The sequence below is a fragment of the Protopterus annectens genome, chromosome 5.part1 (assembly GCF_019279795.1).
Source record: "Protopterus annectens isolate FY-2018-M chromosome 5.part1, PAN1.0, whole genome shotgun sequence".
In the NCBI taxonomy this organism is placed as follows: domain Eukaryota; kingdom Metazoa; phylum Chordata; order Ceratodontiformes; family Protopteridae; genus Protopterus; species Protopterus annectens.
This window is the reverse complement of record NC_056736.1, coordinates 705844934-705857903: the sequence shown is the minus strand read 5'-3', so window position 1 is coordinate 705857903 and position 12970 is coordinate 705844934. Positions and strand designations below refer to the sequence as shown.

Sequence of the window (12970 nt, the reverse complement as noted above, 5' to 3'; positions counted from 1 at the left end):
ATTGCTATTAGAAAGTGGTTGAAAGATATCACCCATTGCCACACACTGAGTTTTTCCTGACTCAGGTGATAGGACTTGGTTCCACCCTGCTTGTTGATGTACCATACCACCGACATCCTGTCTGACTGAACTGCAACTGTTCCTAGAGAGAGGACAGATTGAAAGTCTTGCAACGCTAAGAGCACTGCCCTCAAATTCATGACACTGATAGAGGGGACCAAGTACCTTGGACTGTTTTTCCCAGACAATGCCCCCTCAACCCCACCTGGGAGGAGTCCATGGTCACAATAGCCTTGGGTTGAGGGGGAACTAAGGGACAGCCCAAAGGAATTTCCTCTGATTCCACCTACCAGGATAAGTCCTTGCAGCGACTGGTGATAAGAATTGGGTCCATCACTGGATGCGTTAGGATGGACCACAGGTTCATAGTTAGGTACTACGCTATTGGCCCTAGGGCCTATACAAGCCTAGCCAAAAAGGTACTCTGGCTTTCGCCACGCAAGAAAATTATTTTCCTGTGCCCCTGTCAAGCAGAAACACAGAAGTGATCCCCGGGGTGAATTTCCTATTACGCACCCAATCATCAAGATTTTTCTTGAAGAATGCTAATGAGAAGCTCTGTTTGACATAGATAGTTAGTCTGTTCCAGAGTATGGGAAGTCTCTGGGACAGGAATCTATCCCCTCCAGCATGTTCTGTTTATTGTGGTGGCAAGGTTTAGGTCCCAAGAGCGTGTAGCTCGGAGGGATTGGGATTTCTTTAAGTGGAGCATGTCCAACAGCTCTGGGTTTGACATAGCTTTGCATGTTAGGCAGAGATCGCCTCTGAGTAGGCAATATGCGACAGAGTAAAGCTGGAGTTTTTTTAGTCGGTCTGCGTAAGGCATCTGTTTAAGGCCAGTAATCCTCTTTGTGAGGTATTTTTGCGGCCTTTCCAGTTGTTGTAGATGTCTTGTGAGGTACATACCAAAAGGGGTGTTGTACTCTATAATGGGTCTAATGAGTGACGAGTAGAGGGGAACAATGACCTCTTTTTCTGAATGAGAAACCTTTTGTGATGAGGTTGTGCCACGTAGAAGAATTTCCTGACCACTGTGGCGATGTGATTATCAAAGGAGAGACTACTGTCCACTTGTGTCCCAAGGTCTCTTATCACACTTTCGGTGTTAAGTAGACTACCGCCTATGTAATAGTTCATGGGTACAGAGTTTTTACCAAAGGGGATAACAATGCACTATTTGGCACTGAGCTTGAGACCATGGCTTTGACTCCAGGCAACTGTCTCAGTGAGGCCCTTCTGTAGGATGTCCACATCGTTAGGAGTTTCGATTATGGCTCCTAGTTTACAGTCATCTGCGAATTTAGATAGCCAAAGACCTTCTGTGTTAGTCACTGGTCTGAAGTCTGATTTGGAGTCTGCTACTTTCACAGTGTGGGTTCTGTCAGTAAGCCAGTTGGCAACCCATCTTGTGACATAGGGATTTATACCTAGTTTAGTGAGTTTATCTATAATTCCAGAGTGGGGGATGGTGTTGAACGCCTTGGTGAGATCTAAATAGGCTGTGAACCACCTTATCCTAATCTATGGCTTTGGTGACTGCTTCAAAGAAGTCTATCAGGTTTAGGAGACATGATCTGCCTTTTACAAACCCGAACTGTGTGGGGTCCACAGTTTGGAGATCTCCAATGTCTTTGTTTATGAGTTCCATGATAATACGTTCCACGGCCTTGCAGACCAGGCTTGTCAAGCTAATGGGGCGGTAGTTCCCGGGGTCTGTTGTGGCCCATTGGGAAGTCCCACTGGGAAGTCAAGAGCCATTGAAGTAGCCTCATGTGAAATCTTGCTAGAGGAACCAAGATAATGGTCGCTGTCATGGACCCTAACGTTTGGAGGACTACAAGAGCAGGAACTTCATCCCTGGACAGAATGGCTTGTACTTGGGATTTTATCTTCTGCAGTCTGTTAAAAGGAAGGGAAGCTACACAAGAGATTGTATTCAGATGGGCTGGTCTTAAGTGGGAGTTGGCTGACATTCTTCTTGATTCACTGTATTAACGCAGGCAAGTGAAGAGGTGCAGAATGAAGTTTGAGGCTTGCAGCAGTGATGAGCCAGTCTTCTAGATAAGGAAACACCTGGAATCCCTGCAGTCTCTAGTGAGCTGTAACTGCCGCCACGCACTTGGTGAACACCCTGGGGGCTGTGGTGACACCAAAGGGCAGCACTCTGAACTGAAAATGACTGGTTCCAAAGCAGAGAAACCTTCTGGAGCGTTTGCCCATTTTTATGTGGTAATATGTGTCTTGTAGGTCTACAGAGCACATCCAATCACTTTTCTCTAGAAAAGTATAGACTGAACCGTTTCCAGAATTTTGCTTGCTAAGCAAACCTGTTCAGAAGGTTGAGATCCAATATTGGTCTCAAGTCCCTTGCCTTTTTTGGCACCAAAAAAGAACCTTGAGTAAAACCTGGATCCCATCTGGTGTGGTGGGACTTCTTGGATGACTTTTCTAGCAGCTTTTGAATCTCTAAGGCTGCTTGGTCCCTCTGACAGGGTGGCACATCGGGGAGTTTTCTTGGTGATCTTGGGAAATGACTGAAGGGGATATAGTAACCTCTGGTAATAATCTTCTGCACTAAGTATTGGAAGTTATTTGTCACCAGGCTGTCAAGTGCCGTGAACCCCCCCTCCCCCGACTGCTTCCAGAGGTAAGCAACTGAGCCTTCTTTCAGAAGTGCTGGTAGGGTTTATCTAGAGGTAGAATCTCTGGAAACCTGATTTTGCGGGCCACCTCTACCGTGGAGTCGGTGTCTTCCATTGGAGATCCCCCTCTGCCCTGAGGGGGGCCACCACCACATGCATCCCGAAAAGAAAATGGGACTTTTTTTAAACTACATCCCTTCCACTCTTCTGATTCCTTGGGGGTCAGAAAAACATATGCCCACTGCAGATTTCTATCATTCTCAGATCGGGCTAGAGTTCCCTTGACTTTGGAGCTGAACGAAGACAATCCGTCAAAGGAAGAATTGACACAGGAAGACTTAAATGGCTCCTCAAACTCACACAAGCACATCCAAGTGTAACGCCTTATGACAATGTCTGAATCTGCTGCCCTGGTCGTCCCTTTGGCTGCATGTGAAATGAGTCTCATGGACAAGTTAGAAATAGACTCCAGGGTAGTTAGCTGAGAGGCAACTTTATCTGTACCTCTACAGACACAGCTCCTGCGAAGGTATCAGACAACTCCTTGATCAGATCCCTCTGGAGCCAAGTGAAATGTGCCACAAAATTCAAAGACCTTAGGGCAAAGGTTAATGAAGTATAAACCCGCTTTCCAAATCTGTCCATCATCCTAGACTCTCAAGTTCAGGGAGATGAACAGTGGGATTCTCATCGGCAAATGCCTTTTTGGTGGCCGCCACAACCACCATAGTATCTACTGCTAAGCCCTTGGCCCAATGCCGATGGTCTACAGGGTCTTACAAAATTTTGTCTGCTTTGCGGGGAATCGGCCTTCCATGCCTGCTGTGCTATTAATTTAATAAAATCGTCAGCAGGAGGGGTCACTCAAAATAGATGGATGAGCACCATAAGCTTGCAAGTACACAGATTCCTCAGAGGTCGGGCCTTTGGGCTGCCAGTTACTCCTCTGTTTGAGGAACTCCTGCATGTCTCCAGGAGATGCCTTCCAGAAGGGATCGGGGGGAACTCTCACTGTCATCAAAGTCTGTGTCTTCAGTGACAGATTCTTCCAGGGAATCTAAGTGCTTCCCTCTTGCACATCATCTTTTTGGGTGGCTCATCAGCAGGGATCTCCGAGGAGCCTCTGAAGAAGAGGGGCTCTGTACAGGGGTATCTTGCAGCTTTGGTATTCGCTGCCCGGGTGTGAAGGTTGGTGGCAGCTCTGTGCACAGAGTCTGGGAATATAACTATATAAAAAAGGAGCCAGTTGAGAGCCTGCAGAGGCCGAGGCCCTCTCCATAACCTGGAAGGCAGCCCCCCCCCAAAGAGGGATGGGAGCCCGGAACTGAGAACAACCTTGGAACAGAGGTCACAACCTGCTCCAAGAGACCCAACTCTGAAGCAGGAGCCAAGGAAGAGCCCACAGCTGCCAAAGTTCCCAGAGTTAAGGATGACCCTGAATATCGGACCCGACAGTGGAGCTACTTCCCCAGGAGTCTGCTGGTTCTGACGGAACCAAAGAAGTCAGGGCAAATCCTGACACCGAAGGCGGATGGGCAGTCAGTACCACAGCAGATGGGACCAGAGGGACTGGAGTAGGAAGCTCTAAGCCAAATGAGGGGGTTAGAGGAGGAAGATTTGTTGGAGTCCTGGGAGAAAATTCCCGAACTCCAAAAGGGAGAGGGGTCTGGGAGGAAACACAAAGACCCCTAGTCACCAGGAGCTGATCCACCAACCTGAATATGTCCGCTTCAGTGAGACTCCTGGAGGAATGGACAGATAATCCAAAGGGGGATTCTGGCCTTTTCAAAAAAAGACTGGGAAGCTACCCCATGAAGGGATTGATAGAGGGTGAATATCCTGTCCTGGTAAGTACATCATTTCTGATTTCGGCACCGAGGGATTGGGTAATGTCTGCTGCAGTGCAGTAGGCAAGGTCAGCACAGACTGCGAACTAAAGAAGTCTGTGCTAACGCGACTGGTGCCGAGATATGTGGTGCTGTAGTAGTAACCAGTGCCGAGGAAACTGTCTGTTCTGGCAGTCTCGGAACCTTAGCCTTCGGTTCCGTAGATATATCGAAGGATTATGTGTTTTTGCCACCGGTGTCGAAGGAGAAGTCAGCACTGAGTGACTTTTCTTCATACCATGGTCAGATTAAGATGGAGCAGTCCTGGACATGGTTTCTTTGAAAGAAGACTTAAGCCTTTCAATATTAATTTAATTTTACGTTCAACCAAGGCCCTGTTACTAAAGGCCTGGCAAACATAACATTCTTGGTCCAAATGAGCTCCTCCCAGACAATAAACACAGAAAGAGTGCCCATCCGAAATGGGCATCTTCCATCTGCAATCCTGGCACTGTTTAAACCCTGTAGTGCCTTTTGATTTATCAGCCATGTTGACAAACAGAAGGACAGTAGTCAACTAGGGGAACACTCTCACACAAACAATCACACAAAAAAGGACAGGATGGAAAAACTACCAACTATGGTAGAAAGAAATATAAAGGATTGGTAAAGAGAAAAAAAATACTAACTATGGTAAGCGAGAGAGCTACCTGACGAGGTAGAGAAGGAAAAGGAGAGGGGCTACCAATGATGGTAGAGAGGATACCGTACGGTATGAGGAAAAAGCAGTCACTCAACCACAAACGGTGCGTAGAGACTAATATAACAGAAGAATAGAAAGGAGATGAGAAAAACTTTCAAAAATAAACCAATTTTACTCAGCTGCGAGATGAATGGCTGACGCATCTTGCAACAAGAGCGGCAAATGAGATCTGAGGTAATTTGGAGAAGGGTATTGTGGGGGTAGAGTCTTAGCTCAAGAGTTTTTGGTTGGTGCGAGCTGTACAAAGGCCGAGCCAGTTCTGAGAATCAGAATAGAGTACCCAAAGGTCAAGGATGAATGAAGACTGACATCAGATCATCTGTTCTTTAGGCTTTTTGTGTGGAATCCTGGAGCAGAATTTTGCTGACTGTTGTGGCGGGAGGCAAAGATCTATCGAAGGTGTTCCTCATAGATGAATCAATTCCTGGAAGACATTTCCACTCGTGAGGGTCCATTCTGGACATGCTCAGCTTGTCTGCCAAAAAACTTGTCTCAGACGGTATGCAAGATATATGTACAGTGAGACTGTACTGAAAAGCTATGTCCCAGGCTACCATGGCTAGTCTGCAGAGAGGGTAAGATCTTGTTAACCTGTTTATATACTACATAACTGTGGAGTGATCTGTAAAACACTGGTAATGGTCCTGGGGTCAGAAGATAATGGAGTGTGTTGATAGCATTTATGACTGCCAACAAATCATTTATGTTTGTGTGTTTTGCTCTGTCTTTTCTGTTCCAAAGACCCTGCACTTTTACCTCCATAGGTACTGCTCCCCAAGCAAAATCTGAGGTTTCAGTCAGGACATTCTTCCTTCTCGCAAATCCCAAAACTGGACTCTGGAATGTCAGGGGGTGTTAATGACTGGACTATATTGATTTTTGGGTACCACTGTATTTTTCTCCTGTGGAGTCTTGCTTGAAGAATCATAAAAATCACAAATGCCATAAGACCTAGTGTATTCTAGAAATTCTCTTGCCGAGACAGTTATCGGAGTGGAAAAACTCAGGAATAGATCTAAATGCAGATCCACTTGATCTTCTGGAAGAAAAGCTTTGAACCAAGGTATCTATGAAAACAATCCTGTGAGGAGTTAAGCAACACTTTTGGATTTCTCACCTAAGTGAGAGATTCCTGACACTTTGAAAAGACTGCAAAGATAAGCAAGCTGTCTAAAGAAAAATGTGAATACCTTGCAGTCTGCAGTAGGCCATCACTGGAGCTAAACACTTTGTGAACCCCTTAAGCACTGGATAGCCCAAAGAGTAATTCAGCAAGCAGAAAGTGCGAAAACCTTAAGAAATGTCAGAAGTCTGGAGTTACAAAAATGCGATACGCATCTTTTGAATTTAAGGTCACCAGAAAACTTAAAAGGGGGAATGAGAGGAAAAAAGGTTGAAAATAAACATTTTGAAATTGGGCACTATTAAAAATAGGTTTAAAAAAGAAATATCCAGAACCGCTCTCTATGTAGCTTATTGGCACTACAAACATTCTGGAATAAAAATCTTCTGTCAGAGGAGAAGGGGCAGTTATCAACCCTGTGAGTCAGCAGATGCTGAATGACAGGAGAGAAAAGAGGTTTGACCTAATAGATGAGGAGGAAGCCCTACAAAATGAGGGAAAAATTCATATTGCCTTTACCCATGATGAATCACTTTCAGAACCCATTTGTCTGAAACTATCTGATGCCAAACAGAGAAATGGAAGCTCACATGTTTGGAAAGTATTAAATGCTTGCCAGGGTGGGATGGGGGTTGGATTTTTGAGATAGTCATTCACATTTATTAAGCAATCCTTTATTCTGGTGGTTGGTCCTCCTTTCTTTGTAACCCTGTTATTACTTTTTAAAAGTTGGCTTACCAGCAGCTTGCTGTGTCTTTTTGTGTTAAAAGGTTGTAGAAGTAGCATTAAATCCCTTCACAAACTTAAGAAAAGGAAGGCTGAAAAATCAAACTCCCTAAAAAAGCTTGACTCCTGGACAAAGGAATAAGTTTCTAAAGCAATGTCTCGTCCCTGGAAGGCTTCAGTAACATCACAAATAACCCCGCATTGCACTTCAACTAAAGGCAACATGGAAATTGCTGTAACTTTTATCATCTCCTCCTCTTTCACAATGCTATTCTCTCCTGTCTAAAATGTTAGTCATTTTCAACTTACCACATGCCTCACTGAACCTTTCTATGCTCGTGTGCCCCATTACAGCCACCTGGCAACCCAGTGAACTGATTTATCACCCTCTTCTGTGATGCATAACTTACCCATTACCTGTTTTAGAAAGCGAGGTTTTCAATCTCCAGCCATATCTCCTTTTTCAATCCCATACCATTTCTTTTGAATCCCACATGATCACTACAGTTCCTGTTAATTCTGTGTAAACATGTCATCTTCAGCTGTAAAAATTTCTCCTCAGAACTCAGTCTTGCATTCCTCTTACCATGTTCACTCCTTTCCATAACACCCTTTCCAACAGCCCTATCACATGTCCTCGATAAAGCCTCCACCACCTACAGAACGCTGGTGTTGGTGCCGTGAGGCTCATCAAAGTAACACATGACCTCTCCTCTTCTGTGTAAGATTGTCACTGTGATATAATCGTTATCCTGCTTTACCTGCTCCCACTGGCTTTTTATATCTTGTGCTTCTCAGTCTCACCACACTCCTTATCGATACTTTATTCTAGTTCTTATTCCCAAAAGGAAGCGTCATTCATGTTATTAATGTTTCCCTGCCTAGTCCCTAGCCTTTTAATGTCTCTTCTTAAGAAACACTGCCGCACTCTGTATGTCTTTATAGAAGTTATCTTGTTTCCCATTCCAGTCAAAATAAGCAGCTGTTGCATCAGACCTTATAACTTGTACCTACCCCTATAAAGGGTTTTGTTAGCCCACTCTCCAGAAATCCTACAAACTTACAATGCCAAGGCTACAGCAGGAATTGCCGAACATAATCAACAATTGTGGAAGTTGTACTTTATTTAGCACACAGGAGATTCTCAGTTCAGATGCAAACGCCTGCTTTTCTCAGGCTACAATATAAAATTATGCAGAAATCAGAATGAAAAAGAATAAAAAATGTGCACGCTACAAAAACAGAAATATATGAGAAGATCAAGATGTAAAGAAGAAACTTACCACACGGATCCCACAACATTGATGAAGCTGAGTCCTGCATGGTTTGCCATGACCTGGCTAGAAGCAGTTCCTGTAGTACTGGTAGCTGCCATAGTGGAGAGTGGAATGGTCATTACAGGTAGTGACTGGCTCAGTGCCATCTGCTGCTGTTGCTGAGTAAAAGTTAATAAGGCTGACTGCGGAGAAAATCCTGCATCCTGTGGGGTTGGAGTGACACAAGGAGTAACAGAAGGAGTTGAACCCTGAACATCAGAAGGATGTGGGGTCGAAGAAGGGGTATTGGTCGGCGATTGTTTAGGAGTTCCAGATCCTGTTTTTTGAGAAAAACAACCACCACTAGATTACTGCAAACAAATGTTCTATACTTTAGAAATATTCAAGATATCACTGTTTTTTTAATTCCAAAAACTGTTAAACACAAGTGGCACACAAAAAGCTCAATATCAAACGTAAAGAGTAAAGATGCAGTACTCCATGCGGGAGTTTTATGTTCACAGTGTACATAACATGCATTTAACTCTAAACTTCAAACATTTTAAACCCACTGCTGTTAAACCTGAACAAATATCAGCAATGAAAAAAGTGCAATTCATGAATGTATTTATCTGTATGTAGAAAGAACGCAAACCTACTGTAAGTAAAAGCTATTTTGCAATCATGGCTCTACTGCAATGTTCGCCTCAGAATTTAACAAAGCTTCTAAAGGTAGGAAATTATGCAATGAAACAACACAGGTCATGAGGCAGGAATAATCTTTCTCATTTAATATCTGTACTTCTTTATAGGTTCATAGGTTCATACTAGGCTATCTGCCCTAGGGCATTTATAAGCCTAGCCAGAGTGTGTGTGGCTTTCGCCACCCCTTGGAATGAGAATACTATGCCCATTTAGGGTTTAGTTTACTGCGCCTCTGTCTAGTAGTGACACAGAGATGACCCCTGGGGTAAACCTACGATCTCCCATCCACTCGTCAAGGTTTCTCTTGAAGAGAGTCAGTGAGGGGCTCTGCCTAACATGGACTGGGATTCTGTTCCAGAGTGTAGGGAGCCTCTGGGTTATGAATCTGTCCCTCCAGCACGTCCTATTTATTTCTGTGTTGAGGTTCAAATCTCTCGCTCTCGTGGCTCTGGTGGATTTTCCGAGGTGGAGCATGTCCATTAATTCCGGATTGGACATGGCCTTGTACGTCAGGCATAGATCGCCTCTGAGTAGGCGGTATGCGACTGAATAGAGCTGGAGTTTCTTCAGCCGGGCAGCATATGACATATGTTTGAGACCCTTGATCCTCTTGGTGAGGTACTTTTGGGGTCTTTCTAACTGCTGCAGTTGTCAGGTAAGGTACATCCCAAATGGGGCATTGTACTCAATTAGGCCTGATAAGGGAAGAGTATAGGGGCACAATGACCTCTCTTGATCTAGATGTGAATCCTTTCATGATAAGGTGGGTAATATAGAACGTCTTCCTAACCACCTTGGCAATGTGAGTGTCAAATGAGAGGTTACTGTCAACTTGGGTCCCTAGGTCCCTGATTACTTCTTCCGTACTTAATGGATTCCCACCTATGTGGTAATTTGTGGGTACTTTGTTTTTCCCAAAGGGTATGACTATACATTTTTTGGCGTTCAGTTTAAGGCCATGGCTCTGGCACCAGTTATCTGTTTCTATGAGGCCTTTCTGAAGGATGCTTGTGTCTGCTGGAGTATCAATTATGGCGCCCAGTTTGCAGTCATCTGCGAACTTTGTCAGCCACAATCCTCCTATGTTTGCTTACACCGCAGAAAAATAAATGCCGAACAAGAGGGGTCCCAGGACCGAGCCCTGTGGGACACCGCTTGTGACTGGCTTAGAGTCTGACATGGCTCCAGCAATTCTGACCTTGTGGGTTCTGTCCTTGAGCCAGTTTGCAACCCATCTTATAACATATGGGTTTACATTTAAGCTGGTGAGCTTGTCTATGATGCCCGAGTGGGGTATTGTGTCGAAGGCTTTTGCAAGATCAAGGTAGGCTGTGTGAACTGCCTTACCCTCATCAATGGCCTTAGTGACTGTTTCAAAAATGTCGACCAGGTTCAAAAGGCAGGATCTGCCATTGACAAAGCCAAACTGGGTAGGATCCAGTGTCTGTAGGTCCCCAATGTCTTTGTTTATGAGTTCCATAATGATCCTCTCCATTGCTTTGAAGACCAAGCTCATCAAGCTTCTGAGGCGGTAATTTCCAGGGTCCGTAGAAGCACCTCCTTTGTGGAGTGGGACTACTGTTGCTGTACGCCATTCTTTGGGTACGTATCCTGTAGTAAAGCTAAGATTAAACAGCAGCCTTATGTGCGGGTTTAGTTCCTCTTGGAGTTCATGTAGCACGCAACCCGGGACACCGTCTGGTCCCACTGATGCTGTGTTTTTAGTTTTGGAGAGGGCGGCTCTCACCTGGGCATCTGAGATGTCAGGGAGGCTACACTCTGCTGGGATAGATATTTCTCCTTTTGGAGGGGGGGGATTTGCACTGAACCTGTCTGCCAGTATGTTGGCAATGTCTGTGAGTTCAGTGTATTTTTTGTCATTTTGGACTAACTCTGAGCATATCTGGGAGTTTCCACCCAGGTTTCTAACATAACTAAAGAAGGCCTTGTGATTGTCTAGTGTCTTTTGCGATTTTTCTCTCAAAGTTGGCCTTGGATGATTTTATGAGTGATCGTAGTTTTTTGCTAGTACTGATCAGAGATGCCTTCCCTTTTGGGGATTTTGCTCTGTCATGTAGTAGCTTCCTCCTCCTGTTGTAAAGCTTGTTAATGGCTGGGGTCCACCAGACAGGAAGCCTGCCTTTGGGGGAATGGGTCTTGGTTTTATTTGGGATTGCATGATCCATGCATTCTTGAAGGTGTCCGCAGAAAGTGTTTATAAAGGATTCAGTGGTGTGGGCTGTGGTTTCCACTGGCTCAGGGGCCTTGAAGGTTACCACTTCAGTCTTAAGAAGTGTGAAGTCAGCTTTTAAGAAATTCTTCACTGTGGTCTTTTGTGCTGGGGGTGGGGGCAGGATGTGGATTTCCAGTGAGATTCATTTATCGTCTGATCTCACCAATGAGAGGTATACTTCCGGTGTGGAGCATTGTGTCCCCATGTTTGTGATGATCAGGTCTAGTATATTATCGCCTCTTGTGGGAGTGGTGACTAGTTGTTCCATCGCATTTGAGTTTATGAATTCTAGGAACCTTTGGTCTAGGGTGTTGGGGCTTGAGTAATGCTCCCAGTCTATGTTTGGGTAGTTGAAGTCTCACAATATGATGGTATTTGGAGAGACATTCATACTCTCCGGTGTCTTCAGGAAGGCTGAGTGGGGTTCCTGAGTTTGAGAGGGTGGTCTGTAGCATGCTACAAACTGTAGGGCAGTTTTGCCTACGGTTAGTTGCACATGGATGGTCTCCAATGCTTCGTGCGTTGCCACTAACCTGGAGGTGTGGGTATCTTTGATGAATATGGATACTCCCCCTCCTTTTGTGGTTCGGTCCAAGTTTTGGGGCCGAAAAGCATGATATGATGTATAACCTGGTAGTGCTGGGGTGCTCTCAGGAGCCTTGAACCAGGTTTCAGTCACTGCACAGACATCGATGTTCTCCATAGTGAGGAGGGCTTCGAGAGCATGCATCTTGAGGTTTAGACTTCTGGCGTTGAGCAGCATTACCCTTAGTTTTTTTCCACTTGTGTTTTCTAGGGAGGTGGGTTTGTCTTTTGAGCCTTGCCTAAAAAAGACACTATGGGGGTGGCAAGAGCCTTGGCCAATATCCGGAAGCCCAGGGGTGACAGGTGCAAACCGTCCCTTGCGAAGCAGCGTGGTTTGTCAAGCATGTCATCCCAAGCAGACAGACATTAGATCCCCTTAGAATGACACCAGTAATTGAACCAATTGTTAAAACTGATCATTTTGTCTTTGTACTGTGGCATCATTCTTGGTGAGAGTAAGATGCTGCTCAGGGTCAGGGTCATACCGGCCTGGGCTACATAATCAGAGAGCTCCTCTATGTCTCTTTTCATGTAGTCCAGGAAGGTACGTCTCAGGTCATTCACACCGGCATGGACAATGACTGAGTCATATTTGTACTTGCTTTGGAGTGACTTGAGTGCTTGTGTTATGTGGCGGATTCTAGCACCCAACAGGCAGCTTACTGTAACCTTTTCCTTGTTCAGTCTGGTGAGCGGGACGTCAGTGTGTCTGACTATGGAGTCACCTATTAAAAGTGTATCAGGCATGTTGTTTGGCCTTAAGGGCTGTGACTGTTTGACACACTGACTTTGTGAACTATGTGTTGCATGTGCTATGTTTTGAGGTAGTGGTTGCTTGGATGTCTGCTTTGGAGGCAATCTGTTGTTTTGGTAGATTTTTTAATTAGAGCCTCCGAGTATGTTTTTGTGTGTTTATGCGTTTGGTTTGCAGTTGTGGTAGGTCTATGTGAGACTGGGTTTGTGGTGTGTGTAGTTACCTTCTCCTCCTGACTAGTTTTGCCAGTACTGAGTCGAGAGAGCTCAGCCTCCAGTTTGGCTATATAGTTGCATC

The 12970-nt window shown here is 45.0% G+C and overlaps 1 protein-coding gene across 9 annotated transcripts in view; it reads right to left on the bottom strand.

The window, feature by feature from the left end:
- SUPT20H (SPT20 homolog, SAGA complex component) overlaps positions 1-12970 on the bottom strand; it is a 991190-nt gene that overhangs the window by 195741 nt on the left and 782479 nt on the right. For all 9 annotated transcript variants that reach the window (XM_044073324.1, XM_044073326.1, XM_044073328.1 and 6 more), the window contains one exon: positions 8424-8733. In XM_044073324.1, coding sequence (XP_043929259.1) covers positions 8424-8733 — 310 coding nt within the window. The remainder of the gene's footprint in view (positions 1-8423; positions 8734-12970) is intronic.